This window comes from Poecilia latipinna, unplaced genomic scaffold, assembly GCF_001443285.1.
Source record: "Poecilia latipinna isolate Pla-1442-1.1 unplaced genomic scaffold, P_latipinna-1.0 Scaffold43, whole genome shotgun sequence".
Taxonomy (NCBI): domain Eukaryota; kingdom Metazoa; phylum Chordata; class Actinopteri; order Cyprinodontiformes; family Poeciliidae; genus Poecilia; species Poecilia latipinna.
In genome coordinates, this window is record NW_015112659.1 from 15,825 (window position 1) to 39,885 (window position 24,061).

Below are 24,061 nucleotides of genomic sequence, written 5' to 3' on the forward strand. Positions count from 1 at the left end.
TCTCCTCCCTCTTTATATTCTCTCTAATTCCTTCATCCCTCCCACTTTTTCAGCTTGATCTGCCCCTCTCCGTTGCACAGTGTCTACGCTCTCTCTCGTTCTCTCTCTCTCTCTCACACACACTCAGTCTTTCGCTCTCGCTCGCTCGCATGCAGACCGAGGGAGAGGAAGGGATGAACGAGGTGCACACATGTGAGGATCTCCTCAACTGCCAGAGCAAGGCAGGACTGGCTACGAGAGAAGACGAAGAGGAGGAGGAGGAGGAGGAGGAGGTCTAGAGGAATACTGCAGTGGCCATCCAGCTTCCTTTTCTTCAGAGTTCTCACTCTCCATCTCTCTTTGCTTCACTGCTTTCATCCCCCCCCACCCCCTCCTCACCGCCCTGTCTTCTTCATCCACTCTTCCCTACTGCTAGCTACACCATGAAGCCGCCTGCTGCTTGTTGCTAAGGGGGCAGCCAACCGGGGGGAGCAGAGTGAACCAGGCGTTATTTTTGTGTTTTCAAGGTAATAAATGCCTTCCCTGATGGCAACTGTCAGGTGTCACAGATGTTGCATCGCACTACAGAGTCAGATCGGGGTTTTGGGACCTTCAGTCGTAGAATGGTTCTTAGTGAATTTGGAGCAGGGTATGCATGCTCTGTGCACAAACTCTTTCCCAGTTTATCCAGTTTGTTTCAGCCTCGGCTATTTGAGTCTTCTATCCTGTGACTGTGCATTCTGTCTTCTTGCTTTATTTTGTTGCATTGTTTGACTCTCTGCATGTGTCTCCTTGAGACAGTCATCAGACCCCAGGGGCCTTGTGTGGACTTTGCTTTTGCATGCTTGAACAGGTGAACTGGAAGGAAGGTCTTCTGTTAAATTACAGCTTCCTGTCCACAAGGAATCTATTTGCACACTTTTGTGTCCTGTGAGCAGGTGCTATGTGATCCATACTTGCTTGCCGTTCTATATAGTACTTGAGGCGGATGCAAAGACTAGCTGTCTAATGTTCTCAGACTCTGAAAGGAGCACAAACCTGTCGACCAAAAGGGAATGCTGCTCTCCCCGCTTCTGGTGGCAATAACAAACAGAGAGGCGAGAACAGGTGATTACTTATTCACTCATGCACATCATCATTCTCAGCGGTGTAATACACCTGAGTGCACAGCAGCGGTTACAAACCCTCCTTGCATGTTGCTGCTGTGCAATCTGAAAATGGACAGTTTCTGTTTTCATCTCACTCAAACTTGTGTAATTTGTGGCTAAAATTACATAACAAATTTAAACCCAAATCCTCCTCCGGAAGATGTGCCAGTACATTGGATACAGGATGAAGCTATAGCCTTTGCCTTGCAAAAGTTTTCACACTTCTTGAAGTTGTTGTTGTGTTGTGTTTTACTGGGATCTCACGCGGCAGACCAAAAGAAAATAGTGCTGTGAAGTGGAAAGAAAAGTCATAAAAAGCCAGTCAAACATGAATGCTTTGTTCTAAACCAGTCCATCAAAGCTCTGACTGAAGTTATAAGGTCACCATCCTGCTGGAAGACAGGCTTTATTGTCGTCCAGTATTCTACTCTATGTATCCCCTTCATCATTCTATTACCTTTGAACAGCTTCCAAATCTCTCTAATACACCTTTACCATGATGCTGCCACCACAATATGTCACAGAGGAGTCGTTTTTACTGATTTGAATGCTTGCTGAAAAAGTTCTATTTTGGTCTTATCTGAGCAAAGAACATTCTTCCACATGATAGCTGTGTCTTGTGTATGCTGCAATGGGACTTTTTAGGACTTTTCAGCTTCCCAAGCTGCATTTTCCTGTGAATAGTTTAGATATGCTCTACAAAAAAAAGGAGTTTCCATGAATAAGTTGGGAGTTACAGTCCACAGAAAAATCTGCAGTTAGGTGAATCTTATACCAACCATGAATAAGCGGGGCTCCACTGTAGCTGTTTCAATGAACAGAAGCTTTATAAAGTGTAGCTTGTAGAAATCCCGAGTTAAGCAGAGTTATTTTTCTTAGGAGTACGTCTATGTGGCAGCTCAGACAAAGTGTCTGGGACTGTTTGAAAGCTGTGAATAAAACAACTTATTTCAGACCGCAGGGTGGTGGCCGGCTAACGTGGGGAGTGCTGTCAAGTCTAAGATATCCATCATTAAATTAGATCTAATAGAGTGCCACAAAATAAAGTTCGCTCAGTTCAAACTCTTAATGTCATTCTGGTCTGCAATCTGGTGCAGTTATTAGCACTTAGGATGTTTTGTTTCTCCCTGGGTGCTCCAGCTTCCTCACACAGTCCAAAAACATGCATGTTAGGAGTACAATACGTTGTCTTCCAGGAAGGTACGAGCTCAACTATAGAGGATTTCGATGCTGCTTTATATGGTTAACATTTCGTCATTTAATGTTCACATGCTTAAATGATAGTCAATGTCTGGTAAAGTTAATTTATTGATCAAAAGCTGACAAATGTGAAAACCAATGCTCTTAAGCTGGAATCACAACCACTGGCCAATATATTACATGCACATTAAGAGAACTGACATGGACCGCTTTTTGCCTTCAGAATTACCTTTATTCTTCATAAACCTATTTGACAAGGCTTCAGAAACATTGCTTAGAGTTTTTGAGTTCATGTGGACCTGTTAGCAACACACAGTTGCTATAGGTTTGCTAGCTGCACTTCATTAATACAAACTTCCTGTTCCACCGCATCCCGACCCCAATCTGTTGTATTTAGGTCTGAACATTATGGAGGCTGTTGGGGATACGGTGAACATTGTTGCTTTCCAGCAACCACTTTTAGATGATTTGAGCAGTGGGGCATGCTGCATTTATTCTGCTGGAAGCATCAGAAAACTGCTCACAAAGGGATGGACATGGTCAACATTAACACTGAGGTATTGTTCAGTGCTTTGGGCCTGCAGCCTGAAGCACTGTAACAACACAGAAACCATCCATTTATAATGTTTTTTTACAACAAGTTCTGACCTGGCTAAATGTTGAAGCTAAAATCAGAGCAACTGAACAAGGCAATATTTTTTGTCTCATCTGTTAATGTTGCAGTTTTAGTGAGCCTGAGTTGCTTGCAGTTTAAGTTTCCTCTACGTAACTGAGGGGGTTGCATCTAGTGTAGTCCTCTGCTGCTATTGCCCACTTAGCTCACAGACCAAAGTGTTGTGCATTCAGAGATTGCATTTCACACACCTCGGCTGTAACTGATCTGTTTTACAGCTGCCTTTGTATAATGTCAAACCAGTTTAACTATTCTCATCTGTCTGCTGCCATTAACAAAGCATTTCTGTTCGATTAAATGTCCTTTTCTCCTCACTCTGATACTAGTTCAAACTTTAGCTAGTTTGCTAACAAGCAATTAAGCAGACTATGACTACTGAGTTTCTAAGCCAACTTGCTTCCATCATCAGATGGATAATTTTTTTTTAGCTTGTCATGAATACGGTATGGCTTAAACAAAAACCCAGCTCCTTTGCAGCTGCAGCCTAAATGTATTTAGTCAAGACAAAGAAAAATTAAATTATTAAAGGGACTTACATGCTGTTTATTCAGCCCTATGAGCTGAGGTGATGTAGCTATTCTGTTTGTCTTCAGGCCTTACTGAAAATGGCGGAGGGGTCCAAAGATCAGGGAGCGACTGGCGCTGCAGAACCAGAGGAAGACTCCCCCAATATGATTGTCTACAGAAAGGTAGGCCTATGCACACTTTCTGGTTTACATTACAAACAATCACCTAACAGTGCTCTCATTTGTATCAAAGTGCACCAACCACACACCGGTCTCACATTGAGGGCTCAGGATGTCTTTCCTTTCAGCCGTCTTAAATCAAGCCCCACTCTTTCTTTTCCCCCTTTCTTCAGAGCCATATTCCTTCTTCTGTGTCCGTTTCCAGGCTGCCCTCCAACATTTTAATAATCTCCCAATCCCTTCAGTGAAGGGTCTGGGCAGTGAGGGATCCTTTCATTGTCAGGGGTAATTACCTCGTCCCCATGGTGCCTTTACTTTCAATCAGTACTGTTTGATTGGAGAGGGTTAGCGGCATTGGAGGCTAATTATGTGCATATTCTGCTGGGGAGAAGTAGCTAAGTCTTCAGGGCTGGAATCTGTAACAGCCAATGAGGGAGTGGTATTTCCCCACACACAACAGCTAGCTTGTGAAATTCCCTGCCCTATACTGGGACGCTTGGACCCTATTCATTTGATTTCCCATGGTATCCGCTGCTACCATTGAGAATTTTGTTTGGATTACTGCAAAATTGTCCCAAATCTCCTGCTTCACCCTGAGCCAAAAAGCTCTTCATTCATATGGTGAGGTAAACAGATTAGTGGAAGTATGGGCAGTAAAGACAGGATGTGAAATAATTGTTGACAGCATCTGCCTCAATGGCTAAGAATTTTTTTTTTCCATGTTGTAACCATTTAGTGATTAGGATTTTATGACTACTGGAGGCATTTTAGTCATACTTTTTTTCCCTCTCTGGTATTATGAATCCTGATTTATCTCTGAATCTCCCAATTAAAAAAAAAAAAAATGCTGGCAGTGTGTGAATAGACTGTCAAATCAGTTGTTAACATATGGATGTGGGATAGTAAAAGTGGGAAGACAGCAACAACTGATATTGCTCTGTGAATCCTAGTAAGAATGTCAAATCCTTGTAAATATTTACCTGGAATGACCTCTTGATAATCATACATGAAAACTGAGGTGAGGATGTTTTAAAAATAATTGAGTCTGTTGCTCAAGCGGAGGTCAGGTTTTTCGGTGACTTTTTCACAAGTGATTAAAGGATGGTGGAGGAGGTGGACATCCAGACCAGCGCCTCGTCTGCAGTGATAGGGATGTCAGTCTGGTCTGTCGTGATGAAGAAAGATCTGAGCCAAAAATCAAGGCTCATCTGACATGGGTGCTTGAAATTTTGTCCTGGAGCTGCTACCTCTGCTACCCAATCTCTGATAAGTGTATGACAGGAGATAACTGGAATGATGGATGGACATCCTCACCCAAAGCTTAGAGATCGGTGACAAAATAAATTGTCACATTTCCTTCCAGAAATTCCGCAGCAACAAATCAACTGCAACCTACAGGCCATTATCACCACTGGCTTGTGCCGCGGCACAGCGGTTTGCCACTGTGTCAAAGAAAGGGCAGCACACAGCACGGTGTGCTTGTGCACATGCTGTTCAACTTGGCTTAACTTTGGCCACAGCGCAGCATGACAAATACCTGCGTGGGCACTGGAAACGAGTCATCCAGGCAGGCATGGAGGACAAAGATGGAGCCGATGTTTGTATGATGAGACGTAAATTCATAGTTGTTGACATCTTGTATCTGGCACTGGAAATGTTCTCCATTCAAGGAAGCAACCAAGCTTCATTTAGCGGCTTTCATCTTGTTTTTATTATTTCGTTTTTTTGTTGTTTTTTTTTAGATTCTTTATGGATAAGGTCTGTTTCAAATTTACAATTAGGGATTTTCTATAAGAAGGAAATTTGTGATTTGTTAAATTTGCATTCTTTTATGTTGGAAAAGCTTTTTTTCGTCCTTATCTCTGCTTGATTTAAGATCTGAACTTGTGAAGCTCAGACAAATTAAGACCTAAGCAGACAGATGTACTCATGGTCATGCAAACTGACAAAAGGATTACAAAGTTTTTGAGCTTTTTAAAACAAACAAACAAACAAAAAAATCATCATGAAGATCTCCAAGATTGTGGAGAAAATATTTTGTAGGTGAACAAAATAAAAGTAGAACTTTGCTAACGGTAATTATTTGTTACGTTTGATGTGAAATTATCACATAGCTTCTGAAAATAAACTATCTTTGAAACATTTTGGTAGTTTGATACTCTGGGGCTGCTTTGCCACTTCATGACCTTCACAACCTGTTGTAATTGATGAAACCTTGTATTATGTTCTCTAGCTGAAAATCCTGAAAGAAAATGTCTACTAATCACTTTGCGACCAAAAGCTTAAGCACCACCAGTGGCAAGTCCAACTTCAAATATCTAAAAAAGAAAGAATGATGCTTTTAGAGCTGCAGAGTGAAAGCACTGACTCAAAGCTGTAGCTGTCAGCAGGGGCATTTTCACATAGAGTCGTGTAGGTTTACATATCCATTTCTCTATGACTTAAAAACCATGTTCTTATTTACCCAGATTATCTTTGTTTGAAGACCTAAAACATGATGATGTTCCCAAAAATATTTTTGGGAACAAAGCTCCGTAGCGGCTTTACCTCAACAGTTTAATAGCTTTGATGGACTATATGTGCTTGCCAATATAAATGCTTGCTTGCCAGATTATATACAATCCACATTTTTTAAATTCGCTTTCTGCATGTATAAAACCACACAGTAAAGATCCAAAGTCTAACATTCAGAGGTTCCTTGACTTCAGTATTTCTCAGTTGTCATTAGCATTTGTGTATGGTTGAGTGTCTACTTTAGCATCGCAGTGAATTAAGAACTCATGCTCCATTGTACATTCATGCATCCTCAGAAGACGTACAACTGAGAACACTGTAGTTCGCTGTAACACATGGATTTCACAGTGCGGCTTCATTACGTAACGCTGCACATGCCTGGAGGCGACGCATTTAAGAGAATGGATCTTGCTCGTCAGGAGGCCGTCTGGGGGAATATCAGTCATTTCATGTTTTGGTCATACGATGTGACAACCGACAGATTATTCTCAGAGTGACAGGAATTTGTGCCCTTCCTGCTTTGATTTTTTTTATTTTATTTTATTTTTTTTTACTTTTAAAGACCTAAATTCATGAAACAAACAGTGGTAAAATCTAAAAAGAGGGAAATAGCATGAATATTTCATCAACACTCCATTTGATCTGCAACTTTACCAGCAGTCAAAATTTTGTATGTTTTCTTAAGTTTTAACTCTGGGAGCCAAAACAAAAGAGAGGCGCTGGGCCTTTGGGGGGCTATAGGCACCCAGTGCCTCTGGATTCAATGGGTGGGCAAGCCGGCGCAGTGTGAAGGCTGAACGCTGCTCACAGAGAGCCAGATGGCCGCCAATATGCTCTGCCGCCTGGGAAAACACTGGCAGCCTCGTCCCGGAGGCCTCAGCCTCTGTCAGCTGGAAAACATCGCAATCCTACCCGTAAGGAGTTAGTAGGGCCAGTGTGATTTCATAGAGACAAAAATCATTACAAAAGTGGATCTCCTTTGGTAGTACTGCATAAAGGAATATACTGTCCAATCTGCCACATTTTCTGTTAAAGAATATTGAGTTAACTGCGTGGGCAGTTAGACAAAGGTGACTGTGACGTATCTAGCCGTAAGAGATGTGGAGTGCTCTGGAGAGGAGGAGGTTGTCTCTGTTCGTGCAGCGTAGGCGATGCAGCGCTGTCTTCCTCTGCCTCGCTACCCGTGAGGAAAAGAAAGTAGAACAACACAAACCAATAAATGCACCACGTCTTATCGCCAGAGAAAAAAAAAAAAAACAGAAAGAAGAACGGGTGCGCAGACATAGGTTGCAGACGTACTCATCATACCAAGCAGACTTTTCCTTTTGTCTGTTTGTTTGAGATTAGGACTACGACCTCAGCACGCAACAAAGAAACGGAGAAGAGAGGCATAACTGTGATGGAAAATTAAATTAAATGGAGTCCACCTTTCAGCTCTGATGGGGTGAAGCTCGCTAACTATTTATAGCGAACATCTCTTGTCCCCTAAGTGCATGAGTGCATGTATTTTTCCCTTTTTCCATCGGGCCATCGTAGAGGCTGAGGCCCCTTTGTGGAGATAAATGTAAAGAGAAAATGTCTGTAGACAGTATGTTTTCAAAAAGATTACAATTGTAGTTATTTTTTTATTTTTTTTTTTAATTGCATCCAAATTCGTTTTTAATTTTAGTCAAATTGGTTTTGGGAGTGCTGTGTGCATCTCATTACAAATATCAGATGTATTTGCTTTTTCTGTCAAACCTCAGTGTTTTGGATGACCTTTAAAATGACCTAATAAAAATAAACATCAGATTCAAAGTTATGGTTTATTTATTAGCAAGAAAAATTGATCCAAATCTCCACAGTCCAACATGAAACAATTACATGTTCCCCGTGTTAAATCATGGATTAGCTCAGATTAATCATGTTTTTGTTTTATTTCTAAATGCTGACTACTGTATAGCACCAAATAATCACTTAAATGGAAACTTCATGCCTTAAGAACACATGAGAAACAATGTCATTGGTATCTATCAGTTTGGAAAGAGTTACAAAAACATTTCTAAAGCATTTGATTAACGCATAAATAAAAATAGCCATAATCTAACGATGTAGAAAACACAGAACATAGGAGAAACGTCTGTCATTTGGTAGGGAAATTGTATTATATATAAATTCAGGATACATTTTTCTGATTTTAAAATGTGTTTGGTGATTTGAAATACATAAATGTACTGAAATACAAGCCATCTGCGACAGAAAAAATACTTTTCATGATACTTTACACTGTTAAGTAAGTTATGGCAGATTTCAAAGGTCTTTCCATCCATTAACTAAAATAAAAAAGAAAAAAGAAAAAAAAGAAAAACTACACATGGAACAAAAAAAAAAAAATCCCCATTAGCCTGTACTGACTCTTGTTGAGTGTCAAGATCTTTTTGTTCTTGTCATAATTTTCCTTCCAGACACCAAAACCTAACTATTAGTGAACCAAAATGCTAATTGCTAGCATAATAACGGCAACGCTTCTGTCAGTGTCTCTTGCTGCATGCAGAGCAGAGGCCAGACATTTTTAACCATCTTTCCGCTTTTCATCTTTCACTGATTTTTGCGGCCTTTTCTTCTGCTTCTTGCTAATTAATAATTGAAGCCCATTTGGAGCGTTCCATATTCCGAAACATATCGGCTCCTCTGAGACATCACATCCCTCTCCCCCTCCATTCATCTGTTCTTACATGGCACTTTGTCTATGACGACTTGAATGGCCTCCTTGATGGCAAAGCCTCTTATTTCACACATTGTTTGAGCACATCAATTTACTGGTGTGGATATTATAGAGAGATAATGAAAGTGTTTGCTCCCGTAACAACAGCTATGGGGTGACTAACACGGGTTATCACACCTGTGTCACACCACTTAGGTAGATGGATGTTAAATCTAATATTCCCCGAGGGATGAAAAAAAGAAATTACTGTCAGCGTTAACTTGAACCTCGCTCACCGTCCAAACAGATGATTATCGTTCTGTTGGCGTGACGATCAACGCAACAAAGAGGAAGTTTCTTAGAGGGAGTTCCCCTTGAGGATGCCGTGTAAATTATATGGAAATTAATAGAAAACTGCAGCCAGCACACCACCAGTTGGACACTGTCTCCTGCTTGCTGGGTAGAGAGAGATAATGTAACTGTAAATGGCAGCTTCCTGCACCACTGATTCTCCAGCTACAGCAGGGATGACAGCTGGGTGGATATGAAGGGCTAACAGAAGCACTTTGGTCAGGAGAAGGAAGCTGCGCTGCACATCTTCCTCCCGCTGCCAGTGACTCACACTCCCCCTCGCCTCTCTCTAAAGAGGCCCATGGAGGGACTATCTCTTCTCTTTTCAGGCTAACCTCAGTCTGAAGTGTTTATGGACCACTGTTTGCTGTTCCTGTGTGTACTTAAGATAGCGCGCTGCAGCCGAACACTCTTGATATCGCTTGTGCAACTGTAGGGACGAGTTCACCCGGCGCTTTATCATGCACGATCATTTTAACACTTGCACCATGGGAGCCTTTATCTGAGGCGCTGGTATGAGCTGAAGCCTATGTGCCTGTGCATGCTAAGTGTAAATGTGGGCTGCTGGGCTGCTTCCCTGCTTGGGTCAATGAGATAAAAAACCATGAGTGCAAAGCTCTATGTCTTACGTAACCAGCTCTCGTCTGTGTCATGCGTTGTGTGTCTTCTTCTTCTGTTTAGTGAAACATGGAAATCTTGAAGGCAAAGTGTAGTTGGAGAATAATTTATAGTTCCTCAACAGCCTACATGTGGCGCATGTGCATTGATTCACCTTATCCATGTAAGACTGAGAAGGGTGGAAAAGGAAGCTCCTTCCTATCTGCACATTGTCAACATTGTGCCCTGAAGAATTTAATAATGCAGCCAGTGTTGTGCTTTTCTGGTGAGTGGAGTGTAACGCTGTGCATGCATGCAGAGGCTGAAGATGAGAGGTGGCTGATGTGGGGGAATGGCTCTTACCACCGTGTCCCACTTTTTAGAGCCCTCCAAAGCCTTCTGAACCTTTCACTTGATGCAGAATAAAAACTCTGCATGAAGTCGCACAATAGAGAGAGCGCTCTTCAAACACCTTTGACTGTACTGTTGATAACCTCAGAATCTCTGCTGGACGCTGAAGCAGCAGCCTGAACTCCCATGGGAGGAGATGAGTTGGATGTACTGCATTTCTGTTGAAACCTGATGTTCACATGTGCTGCACTAAAGGAAACAGTGCATTTTTAAAAAATCACTGACTGATATTAACCTCGACTAATCATTTCCTGTTTTTGGTTAATTAGCATCACCAGCATGTTTGTCCGGTTGCTAATTGCAAGGATAATAATGTATCAGGAACAAAATGAAACTTAAAATTACAGCAAGCAGTTACTACATCAGCAGGATTTTCTTTTATGCCGAGATTTATCTGCGCAAATCGATGTGCCTTCCAGAAATGGATACATAATGGAAAACCAAATCGATACAAAGAGATACTGAAAGCATTTAAAAAAAACACAAAAATATCTAATTTCTTAACAGAAGTGATAAAAACATGAAAGAAAAAACAGTAAGTAATGTTTGCTCTGTCAGTGAAGCTTTTTTTTGTATATTTAAGCTTATACTTATAAGGAGCTTCAGAGAGAGTTTTCTGAAAATATTCACAACACTTTTTCTTGCAATTATCAGGCTCCGAAGCAGAAATGAATGATCTTAACATGTGTGTAAGTTTGCCTCAGTATAAGCACTGCCATACTGTAAAGGTCTGGTCAGATAAATGCAAAATTCAATATTTGGTGAAGAACTCAAAGAACCGTGATATTAGCATTCCTATGGTGAAACATGGTGGTGGCAGTATCATGCTATGGGAGTACTTCAGTAGTGAAAGGGAAGCTGAAGACACGAGCTCGACGGGATGGAGGTTCAACTTTGTCAGCTCTAAAACGTTACATCTCTAAACATTCAGCCAGAGCTACTAGCACAAAATGGTTTAATCAAAGCACATATTTAGTTGTTTCTAGTGGCCTAGTCAAAGTTCAGACCTACATTAAAAAAAAGTTGCAACTATATTCTAAGTCCACAAACTTCGAGGTTTCTGCTAGTTTCATCACCAAACATAACTCGTAAGATTTCATTTTCTTGCTTTTCTCTCCTCTCTTCGTGTTTCCCTTTATTCTTCCTACAACCGGCGTTGCCTCATTAGACTGCGGTGATAGATTAACTTTGAAAACGCGATTCTCTTTTCAAGGCGCCCACAGCTGACGAGGATCAGTTATTAAAGTGCCAAAGCAGATCACTTGTGCGTGCCGACTGCGGTGAGTTCAGCAGAAAGACTTTGTTGCACTCAATTTGCCTGATGAAAATTTGACGGCTGATTAAGCAATAAGAATGTAGGGTCAGCTGGTTCATCTGTCCTGTCGAGTTACGTCTTTAAAAGAGCATTAAAAAGTGATTATCACATGATCAGACGTGGAGATGCTCTGCGCCGTGTTTCCTCATTATTCAAAAGGGAACCGCAGAGAGGGAGTACCACGTCGTGCGTTTATAAATACGTCTTTGCCATTTCATGTTCCAACCTTAGGAGAGCCGAGCTCAGATGAACACATGAATAAATTCATTCTATGCTTAACACAGTAAATAGTAATAGTAATATTTTTAAGCCAAATTCTCACAGAATTCCTCAAAGGTCAGCTACGAGAGCACCCTCAGTATTTCCAATAACACTGATGAGATGTGATTCTCTCCTGAAAATAAAGCTGTGCTGGCGTGGCTGCACTATGTTTCATAATTTAATCAGTGAAAGCTTCATCATGTGGGCCTTCTCTGCTCAGGCACTAAAAGAAGTGTTTAGATAATGACGAAACAGCAACAAAAGGATGCACGACATTCAGACGGAGAATGACTGCTGCTGACAAAGCGCGTGACGCAGCTGAATGAAACATTCTGATCAACAAATGTACTGTCACTGCAGATCCATCTGCCAGCGCAGCCATTTGTATTGTTCATCTGAAAGGTCGGCAGAGAGAGAGAGAGAGAGAGAGAGAGAGAGAGAGAGAGAAAAATGTGTTTTGATTAAAATAAGTGTCTGATTCATGTGAGCAGGACAGAGAAAGACACAGAGGGACGCAGCATCATCTGTGCGCCGCGGAGGCGCAGGTAGTGACGGACCGTGTGTAGTCGGAGCGCTGAGACTCTTTGTAGTTGTCACCGGGTTCAGGATGAAGCAGGAATGAGTCACCAGGGCCCGAATGTTAATCACCCTCACAGACTAGTCTGACTAAACATGGCTCAGAGGACCAACCATCTGGTTCTGTTCCGACTCAGAGACGTGCGTTCCCGCCGCTCCGGTTCACTTCGACAAACCCGGCCTCCGTAACCCTGCCTGTTGGGATTTCATTGTTAACCACACTGTCAGCACAGTAGCCCACCCCACCCTATAACCCCACATTTAAAAAAAATTAATTACACAAGCATCTGTGTGTGTGTGTGTGTGTGTGTGTGGAGCTGCAGTCAGAGTCATAAATGTCTGTGCAACCCACTTGTCAAGGATGACACTGTTATCCTGCGGAGCGCTGGGAGATTTTAAAATGAATTTGTGACGTGACAGAGGCTGCGCTGTTTGTCACTATTTGCAGGAGTTACATAATAATCCTTTGTAGGTTTTTCCCTTTCTTCTGTGTCATGCTGAATGTTGAAGCAGTCGTGGCAGACCTCGCTGCGTTCCTGTTCCAGTTTCTTCTCCAGTTATTATGTCAATAACCTGAGAGCAGAGGCCAAGTAACAGAGATCCGATTGTCTTTTATCAGGCAAAAAAGGACAGTGGTTGATTTGAGTGTACTGCCTACAAATCTATATTCAGGAGAGCCTTGCAGAAATATTCACACCCCTCAGGGTTTCTCGCGTTTTCTCTTACTTTTCATGTGAATACATAATCGTGAAGTGCAAAGTAGAGCACTTTTTACTGCAATTACAGATGCAAGTGTTTTGTGGCATGTGGCTGCTATTTTTCGCCCAAGTGGACACTCAAATTGTTGCCATCTTTCACATTGTTATGTCTCTGGCAAAAGCATAAAACTCAGTCACATTCAAATGAGAACATCTGTGAACATCAGTTTTCAAGTCATGTCATTAACTATCCATAAATCCCCACAGATTCGCCACAGGGTTGATGTTGTCATCGAGATGTGCAGTGTGAGACTTTTACACACACATCAGGAAGTAGGTGGCACCCTCTTGTCACAATCTTGGTTTTTGGCTTGTGGCAAGCTGCAAATATATCTTCTCATGACGTTCGATTTACCTTGCTTCAAATAAGTCCATATTTGTGGAGTGCATCACAACTAGATCTTTCCTAATGATTTGAATCCCTGCAACTCCTCAAGAGAGATCATATCTGTTTTTGAGACTTTGTTGATACTCCTCTAGTATAAAAAAAAAAAAAAAAAAATCTGCAATTGCTGCGTTTTCATTAAATAAGTAATGCAACTAAAGTCACACATAAGTTTGTTCTCGCAATAAGTCATTAAAAAAAAACATGCCGCGCCATCGTCCTCCTACCGTTTCCGGTCGTCTTCTTCGACACTTCAACCTGTAGTAACGTTCGGTTGTTGAACATGTTAGGCGTGTGCAGTCTTGCTAAATACACTATTTTTGATACAGCTGAAAACCATCCCAATCATAGTGCAAAAACTTTATTGAAAAACATTTTTTCGTGTCCATTAAGCAAATTTATTTTTGTAATTGAAATTTGTGCAGAGTAAGATCAGTAAAAACATGGCTCATGACTCTCTTGGCTGCTTCTCTAGCTGATGCTCCTCTTACAAGACCTGACACTGATCAGTTGTGTTCCAACAAACTCAGCATTTAACTTTTCTATGTCTGCATCCTGTCGGTCGTGTTGCTTGGTTTTCATGCTGTTGTTCATGAATGTAGTCATGCTGTATTTGTTCTGAGATTAAATTATGCACAGGTCGACTCTATTCATGTGACTTATGAATATCACTGGTTGCACTGGATTTCATTCGGGGATATCAGAAGTTTGCTTTCCACACTTTTCAGATTCCCATATGCAGAAAAACAAAAATCACAAAAAATCTAAACTCAATGCCCTTACATTTGTGGGTGACAAAATGTGAAACAGTTTAAAGACTTTTTGTTTTTTTTTTTGTTTTTTGCAAGGCACTGTACATAAAGACAGAAGCTCCCTACCATTAACACTGTGTGAAGCTAATAATAATCCCACCCTCCTGTACAAACAGCTACTTAGAAGTGTCATGCAACTTGAGCTTAATTCATTTAGACACTCCAATACATCCAGGCTTTCATTTGACACCACCGCCTTTTGCTTCAGTTAGAAATTGGTCTTCATTAGCAGCAAAGAAAGTAGGAAGGGAGCACCAAATGCTTTTAAGCTTGTAATAATTATAAGAACTGAAGCTGATCCAGAGAGGCGCGGGTGGCTAATAACAATGCTTTTTGGGCGGCACCTCGAGAGGATCTGAAGGGGGTTCCTCCCACACTTTTGTGGCTGCGCAAGTCAGAAAGGCGCAAATAAAAATTTATGATTACGGGATTTGTTTTCCACAGTGAGCACGTGCTGAACACTTCGGAGAATGAAGCAATGGTCAGCAGCTGTTGGGTTTGATGTGGCCTTAATGTTCTCCTGAGAGTATAACTCATTACATGTCATCCATTACACAGACGAGCTCCATTAAAGGGCTTTCACAGAAGAAGCCACGCTGTAGTATTTTAAGTGTTTCCTGACCATAAAACAGACTGTCATCACTGACATGCAGGGTAGATATACACAACAACCACCCAGCAGGCGATTATCCAATAGGCTTAATGTCTTATGTGCTGCAAATGACTTGTGAGATTTAACAGTTTACCACGGAGGACGGCTGCGCCTGAAAATCATATATAATGACTTAAGGAAACAGGCCAGCAGTCAGCAATTTCTCGCTAGACGCATAGAATTGCAAACATTTCTCCGCCAGAGTAACACAATAATTACAATATTCGTTGCAATGCCATGAAATATGCCTGCTCAGAATTTCAATATTTAGCGCACTGTTTTGTTTTAAGTGTCACGTGTTTCACACCTGATATAGAAGATAGTGGCGAAGATTTTAATGATGGGAACATGAGAATAGCAGATTTAATTCGTATTTTTTTTTTCTCATCTTCTGTGCTGTGATTTGTTTTGTGGAGGTTCAAGCACTTTGAGCTCTATTATGTGTGAATGGTTCTGGTTTATGTTGATTTTTTAACATTTTTGCAGAGTGTGAGAATGGATATGTTTGTTTTGAACCACTCCAAAATAAATCTATACTATATTTAGACCTAAGGGATCTAAATATAGTAACCTGACCTTTTGGGATTTTGGAAGGAACGCGTTTGTTATTCACAATTGACGTTGTCATAGCGTTGCTTAAGAATAATAATGCAATGAAATCTTTTTTCCTCATATATCATGTAACTCATATTTTTACAATAGACAACACAATGCCTCAACTTCTATCTTACAGCTACACTATAACTTCCCTAGTAGCATACAAGATGGCATAAAAGCTTTCATACATGCCGTTGAACTTTTGCTCAGAAACCTTTTTATGAATTGAACTGTTGCCATGTTCGTTTGCATGCGACAGGCTTTGGCCTTTTTTACAGACTGCGACTAAGGCTCCAGGTTATGAGCAAACACTTCTTGTAATTAGCTTTTTAGACTCTGATTATTTTGTACTGAATAACATTTCAGCGAGCTTTGCATTGCAAAGATGACATAAGCTCATTTTACCAACTCTCTGTCTGTCTTCCCTCTCTATGTCATCTGAAAAAATATTTGTGAGCTCTTCCAAGAGAAGAAGCCGCCATGTTTGGGGAGAAAATGATAAAACAACTAATGTGTCCTTGTAAATCAGGTGTGGCTGAGCAAATTGGCCTTGCAAGCCACTGCTAAAATTACAGCCTGCTGTCACAGGCAGATAGCTTGTGGCTGGGTGGGAGACAGTAAAAGACACTTAATTTTAAAATATATTGAAAGGATATTAGACCACAAAGCATGGCCGGTTCCTTTCTCTAGAAAGTCTTTTTCAATAATTTAAAGCTGTGAGACGGTTAGACTGCAAATTCTAGCTCTGCGGACGTAATGAATGGTTCATTTTTGGTTCCCTTAGGTGAAGCACTTCAAGATTTATGAGCACATTCAGTTGCCTCCTGGCATTGCATTAGATTTCCGCACAAGGTGGTCGGCTGGACCTCTATAGATTATCAGTAATACCACCATTCGGCATCAATATGTCTTTTTGCCAGTGATGCAACATAGCAAGTGATGGTTCTTGCATAAATTGTGTCATGGACGAGCATCTCACACAGATACACACAGATACACGCAGATACACGCAGATACACTCTCCCAGAGAATCCAACGCTGCAAAAAACTTTTCAGATTACACCTGATGTTTTAATCATTAAAAACTAAACTACACAGTTCTTTTGAAGTAGGACTTCAAAGAGAATTGTCAACATAAAGAAAAAATAATTTAGGCCAAGTTTGACGCTTCTTGTTTTTACACAGAAGCATCAACCTAGATGTAGATTGACAATCTAGATTGCTCAATCTAGGGTGGGAAAAGCTTTTTTTTTTTTTTTTTTTCATTTTCACAAATAGAATAAAGGTGACATAAATGAGACCATGTTTTAAATAATCTCTGTTTAGTGTATAAGTATCCAGTATAGGTTTGATCAGTTTAAGCATTTTAGATTAAATTTTTAATAACCCTTCCAATTAGCATACAAATCAGGCACCAACACAACTGACTAAACATATAAATAAGCAAAGGAAGTGCAACATTTTATCAGTGCTGGATGCGCCCCAGCCCATGTCACCCTGGGCAGTGAGCCCAATTGGCCGTTTTAAAAACCTCCATGAAGCACATTTTTTTCCTACCTGTGCTACAATTGTCATAGCTTCCCACCGAACATGTCATGGCTCATTTGCTTGCCCCATAATAGAGCTGTGTGAGGGGAGAGACGACAGCAAGACAAAAGCCAGGGATGCAAACATCTCTTCTGCAGGTCTCTGTCGGGAAGAGGAGTCGTCGCCTCCGGGACTGAGTGCAGCAAAGCATATTACAAGTGTGCAGCACTGCCTGCCGCCCCGTGGCACCAAGAGATGAGATTTCACCTCCATATGTGAGCCCAGCTGGCCAAATTTTATTACCTGCACATATGAGTTGGGAATAACAAGGGTTTATTGCCAGCATTGCTAATCTGTCATCCAGTAAGAGGCAGAGATGTCTTCATAGCTCATCATAAGAACTGAAGGGCCGCTCTTAGCAAAAACATCCTGCTAGTCAAAATGCAGATTTCTTGATTTTACGAGAGTATGAAAGGGTCTGCGTGGATCTCCTTTGTGCTGCGTAGCTCAGATCCAGCGCAGGTAATGGGGATATCAGGTCTTGCAGTAACACCTGTGTGCGTGGGTGCCAGCTGTACAGCAGTGCAGAAAAAGCGAGGACGGGTGGAGCCTAATGACACACAGCGGAGCCGTAAAAATCCTCTTCTACACCGGCAGCCATGGCAGAAAATCCATGCATATTTAAAGGTCAAGGGCCTCTCTCACACACACTGATTCCTTGTGAGTATTGAAGTGCAAAAGCAGCCGAGCTGAGGAGAAACAGGATCATTTAGGGCTGAGGTCTAAAATGTTTGTCAGGTTGAAACATAAAGTCTGTCGCCAGGGAGAAGGAATAAGGAACAGATGGTGTTATGAATTCATCACATGATTTAAAAAAAAGAAAAAAAGAAGAAAAATAACATTTAGGTCAAAACGTGGTTAAGCTGATTAAGATGTGACACATCATTTGGCTGCAAAGTGCTGTTACATGCTATTATACACACATGCACACACTACTGATGAACTACAGAGGCTAAAGTGGATATTGCAATGACAGACAGACACAGTGGCTTTACAAAACTATTCATACAACGTGACATTTTTCATATTCTGTTTTTAATGCATCTCAATAGTGTTTTATGAATTGCACCAATTCAAACCAGCACATGATTATAAAGTGGAGGGAGAATTATAGTTTACTGTTTTGGTTTGCAAAACGATTTTCAAAGCTTTGAACATCTCATAGCAACAGTTCTGCTATGTAACCCCCAAAAATGGAAAGAGATTAATATCCACCCACACTGACACACACAATCACAAAAGACGTCTATGGTAACTCTGGAGGAGCTGCAGAGATCCACAACTCAGATGGGAGAATCTGGGACAACTATTAGTCACACACATCAGTTGTAGCCTTAGTGGAAGAGAAGGAAAGAGAAAACAATTGTTGAAAGAAAGACGTAAGTCCTTTTAACTACTCACCACAAAACAACATGTGGAAGGAGGAGCTCTGCTCACATAAGACCAAAACTGAGTTCATCTTCTTTCAGCAGAGGAACCCTAATAGCAAGCGTTACTATAAAATAATTATTTAGATCAATGTGATGATGTGTTAGAATGGCCCAGTTAAAGTCCAGTCCCTAAATCCAATAGCAAATCTATAAATACTCCTCATTATCTCTGACTTCATTGAAATTATTTCAGTTTGGAAAAAAAAAAAATGTGCAGAAGCAGCTGCAATTGCAGCAACATGTGGTTCTATAAAGTGTTGATTCAGGGAGCCTGAGTACAAACAGACATTAATTTATCTGATTTATTTACTTTTTTTCCACAAATAACCAAAAGAAGCTGAAAACAATATATTTCCTTCTTTCCACCTCAGTTATTTACTACTCTTAGTCTGTCACTAAAACACAAATTCTGTTTGTGGGAAACTTAAAATGAGCCAGTTGTTAAGTTGTATGCCTATTTCAGTCCTATAGGCACCTTCAGTATTCCCATCCTCACCCACAAGTTGACTCTTCTGCAGGGGAGTTCGTCTCAAGAGCCTCAGACATCAAGAGCAGACTTGTGAGTCCGACGAGGGACGAGACAAACCCAGGCTCGACGACTCATCCACTTTCCTCCCTCGCTGCAACCCAATTACCACCAGGCCTGGAGGAAAGGGGGCCAGCAGGAGCGCTGTCAGGGGACGATGCCTGCATCAAAGCTAGACAGATGGTCCTGAGGTTTCAGCACCTCAAACCAATTTCCTGCAAGCATTAGTTCATGTTAGGTTGTGCTGTGCCCTAGATAAAAAGTCAAGGTGAAGATATATTGACCAGAAGGTTGGAGAAATTGAATTTGCATTAGCAGCCATAGAAATATGCCCATGTCACCAGCAGTTTGGCAGAGGACGCGAGTTCCTCTGAGGACGAGAGAGAAAAGGACTGCAGGTGGAGACATGAAAGCCTGAAACTGAACACGCATCTCCAGCTATTCATCCTCCATGAACTTTTCAAGAAGTTCTCAACAGCTACAAATTTCAATAAACTTCATTGTTACTCTTACTCTCTTACTCTCAAGTCTTTCACAGCCTTTAGCACGTTTTCTCGGCTCATGAGACTTTTCCTCAAAATCTCCTCTGAAACTTGAGACATTGTTTTTCCCACCTTAAATTTCCCTGCCAAAGAAAGCCATTTTATGGCTTCTCTGCAGCCTTTTTTGTTTTACCTTCCCACCTGTCATTTTCCTTGCTCTGCATGCAATTTGCTCTCCACTGAGCCTCTTTTAAAAATAAAAGATCAGTACTTTTGAAGACACTGATCCTTAATGGGGTCCGAGCTCAAGCCGAGCCCTGTAGGCACTTAAAATGCAGGTGGTGTGAGCGGTTGTGCCTCTCTGCATGTAAATTTCTGCTAGCAAGTGATCTCTCACAGAGAAAGAAACTGCAGGTAATGAAGAAAGTGACATTTCATGGACTGTTGCAGTGCATGTCGTAAATGTCCCTCAGCTTGTTTTAGAAGGAAACAAAAACTCACAAAACCCAAAGATTTATACACAGCAGGGTACAAACCCGCCTCTAAAAGCAGCCAGTCCAGTCTGAGGCAGTTTGTGCCCTTCATTTTTTTCTTTTTTTTTAAAGCAGCCTCTGTGTCTGAGCGGGGCACTCCATCTGTTTTAAAGAGGAACGGCAGACTCCGATTTTCTCCCCTCACTCAAGCCCTTAGCAACCCATGGAGTATCTAACAACAGACGTTTACAAGAGGAGAGGGGTCTTTTTCTGTCCTCCTTGAGTCTCATCAACAAAAGGTGACCCGATGAGTCACTGTGGTTTGTGGGCAGGCTTACACTCTCCTCAGCACAGCCTGAGCTCCGCCTGGCTCTGTTTTCCGTTTTAGTGTTCATCGCAAGAACTTTTGCCAACGTCAAACCCCTGACTTTCATCTCATTTTGCCACAGCAAAGCATAAAATAAGGTTCCAAATTTGCCAGCTTATAAAAAGAAAGGATGAAAGCTCAACCAGCAGGCCTATTAGAGAGGCTAAACTTTTAATTGCTCTGATTTTCATGCCACTCGCGTTTTTAGAAAGATAATCCGATCTGGCATACGCGCAATTTAAAAATGTTATCTTGACGAATTCTCATCTGACAAGAGGGAGCATCCTTATTCATACTCGGGTCTGATTGCTTCCAACATAGCTGAAGGTTAAGTATCACAGAAGAATCCTTCTGGTTCAGAAGGATGCTGTTAGCATCCAGGAGCGCTGGCAATCAAACTGTTTCTAAATGTGGACTCAATGCACTCCTGCAACTTCTGCTAGGACGCTGTTCTGCTGTGGACGCTACAGGTAAAGACTGCTAATGCATGCTGTGTAATTTAATTACACATGAATCAACCTGTCAACACCTGACTGGAACGAAGGGACTAGATTTCCATCAGTCATGAATATTTTACATGCTTGCATGCTTCAGAGGATCAGATAAGGATGTTCAACAACACATGCTGCGGTTCAGATTTTTAAACTCTAATCTTTAATGCATTTCCAACACATCACTGCCCTGATTACTGAGATAACAGTGCCCTTATATTTTTTTGCATGCTTTGTAATTTAATAATTGGGCTTTTTGTGATACACCAACTTTATGAAAAGTAATCTAAAATGTGTGGCCCCGTTTTAACATGAAAAGAAATTCCATTTAGAAATCACAAAAGAAGTAAATAAAGTGCAATTAAATAAATTAGACTGTTCTGCGAAGTCTTCAGAGGTGTGTTAGAGAACATTAGAAAACTAAAAGCCCCTTCAAGATCAAGGAACACGGCAGACAGGTCAGACAAGGAGATCATTAGCTAGAGAAGCAGTCAGGAGGCCCATAGGAGCTGCAGATGTTTTGTCGAGTTGTTTAAGGAAGAGATGCAAAAAGAAAGCTGTAGTTGAAAGAAAGCAATGACAAGCTTTATGCTTTCCAGGGGACACAGGAATGATGTTGAAGAACGTCATCTGGTTAGACGAGATCAAATTTAAAGTTTTTGCCCTACATGCACATTGTGGTGACAGAATCGTGGGTGCTGCTACTTAGTTTTCAGCATCGGCAAGAAAGCTGGCCAAAGTTGACGGGAAGTGATGGAACTAAATACAGGGCAATGCAGGATGACAACTTCTAAAGTTCAAAGCCAATACACACGATGAAATGGCCCATTCAAAGTCCAAACCTAAATCCACGTTGTCATTTTTAGCAAGACTTGAAAACTGTTTATCTCAAATGTTCTCCATAGAGTTTGACTGTTTTCCCCTTGAGCTAAAAGAAAGACTGGTTATGATTCCATCTTCACTTGCAAAGCTAACAGAATCTCACCCCAAGATGGAATTGCAGTGAAAAGTGATTCGTCGCAGTGTTGACTCAGGAATGTTCAGCACCAACTCACACCACACTTTTGGATACTTTTACAAAACACTTGATATATAAAAGATCCTGACAGGGGGGAAATAACTTCACTAAGGAAAAAAAATGTGTTTTTTTTTCTTTCTTTTTTTTATTTCAGCCACAGGACCTGAAGGGAAAACAGTTTGTTGTGTGAAAGGAAAAGCTTTTCCCTGTAGGACATTTCTGTGGAAGATAGCAATTTGCACATTTACACAGCCACAAAAAATAAATAAATAAATAAATGAAGAAATATAAAAAAAACTGTTTATGTTTTGGTTCATTTTCGAATTCTGCACACATGACTGTGCATGAATATGTGTCAGTGTGCGAGGGAGTTTATGCAAATGTGATTCATTCACACGTCTCCAAGCAGTCCGAGTTTCCAACCATCACACTTATTGAGCTTGGCTTTTCCAGTCTGTGTGCAGCTCTGCGAGCAGCTGTCACTGGCTCTCGTCAGTGTGTCAGATCCAGCAGGGAAGCTCTCCCAGCTCCCTCGTCATGACTCGGCTTGTTCCGGAGTCGTTTGGTGTCGGTAGTACAGAGGAGAAATGAAAAGAATAGGAGGGGTGTGTTCTCTCTCCTGCAGGCTTTATTCTCACCTCAGTCCCCTAAGGCTTCACATACCAGCTGGAACTCACTTTATTATGCAGTCAGCATGGTGCAGAGGTCAAAGTGGCATTGAGGGGAGGATTGTGTGACAGGCTGTGTACTTTAGAGAAGTTACGAGGCGAAACGTCACACTCCAAGTAGCAAAAACAATCAAATTTTATGCAACAAAATGAATGATCTGTGCAAGTATAAAAATGTTGTTATACTTAACCTAATCCTAATAAAACAATATAATTAGTGGATTTTGTTCACCTGTATGTAAAACTTGTATTAAGTTTTAACTGATGTCTTTAAGATACAAACTACTTGAAACCAAACCATAGAAACAGCTTAGACTGCAATCCAATTAAGACATGTTGTATTAAACTAGCTCACACAGTAAGTTGCCCAATGCAAAGCAAGAACAACTGGCACACCGTGAGGCAACTGGCAACGATGCAGTTACTGAGCAGCAGTTTCGCTAGAATTATAAGCCATAAACATTTTAACACAATCAGGGATTTGAGGCGCCGCCGAGTCAATCTCACCGTCGGCAGAACACCTCGGAGCAGCTGGAGCAGATGGCGGCTCCTTTCGGCGAGCCTTGTTGCTTCTGCATTCTTGCAAAAACACAGATATTAATGTTGGAAAACAGATAAAAGTATTTTATGCTTTTGCATGAACCTGCATAAAAACTTGCGCGGGCACGTTGCTGTTGAGACAGGTGTGGCTGTGTGACCTCAGACAAGAACCTGACAAAAAAGTTATGCACTCAAGTCCTCTTCAGATGTGTGTCCTTTTTAAGTGAAATCATGTAAGAATGTCCATACAGTGCCTATACAAATATATTCATAAATGTTTCCACATTTCTTCATGATACAGCCACAAACTTCAGGGTATTTCAACTACCTCAGTCTGTCAGTTCAACTACTGACAGACCATCAAAAAATAGAACAAAAGTGTGAAAATAAAACACATGTTTTCAAAATTTCTTGCAAATAAAAGTCTAAGTGTGGTGTTCATTTGTGTTCTGCCAGTGTGAAAAAATACTTCATAAAACTATTTTTTGCTTCAATTACAGCTCCTAACATGGCCACAAATTCTCAGCTGTTCTAAATACATGAACAGTTTTATGGGTTTCGTCTATAAAACCTAAAAGAGCTGATTTGAGACAATCTATACTGAGTTCTTCATTTTCACCAGGCGCTCCCTGACAAGGCATACTCATCTCCAGGATGGATATCTTCCTTTGTTTCAACCATTACCTGGACATTTTTCATTTTCTCTATAGCTCCAAAAATCAGCAGTGACATCCAGCCTGAGTCTCCTGAATCATTGATGGTACTGTTACTGATGGATCCATCTTCGGTCTCATTTTTTAACAACTCCATTTCATTTTTTTTTTTTTTGGGGGGGGGGGGGGGAACTAGCACAGTGTTTTAATTTTAGTAGGTGCTTTTAC

At 41.1% G+C, this 24,061-nt stretch overlaps 1 protein-coding gene across 9 annotated transcripts in view; it reads left to right on the plus strand.

The window, feature by feature from the left end:
* Positions 1 to 24,061, plus strand: part of LOC106957419 (regulator of G-protein signaling 6-like) — a 43,438-nt gene continuing 19,377 nt past the window's right edge. For 4 of the 9 annotated variants that reach the window (XM_015048808.1, XM_015048783.1, XM_015048791.1 and 1 more), the window contains exons 1-2: positions 2 to 506; positions 3,594 to 3,689. In XM_015048808.1, coding sequence (XP_014904294.1) covers positions 3,606 to 3,689 — 84 coding nt within the window. In that variant the 5' untranslated portion in view covers positions 2 to 506; positions 3,594 to 3,605. Of the gene's footprint in view, positions 507 to 869; positions 1,087 to 3,593; positions 3,690 to 24,061 lie in introns of those variants that run through there. The other 5 variants (XM_015048799.1, XM_015048815.1, XM_015048774.1 and 2 more) reach the window with 3 other exon arrangements.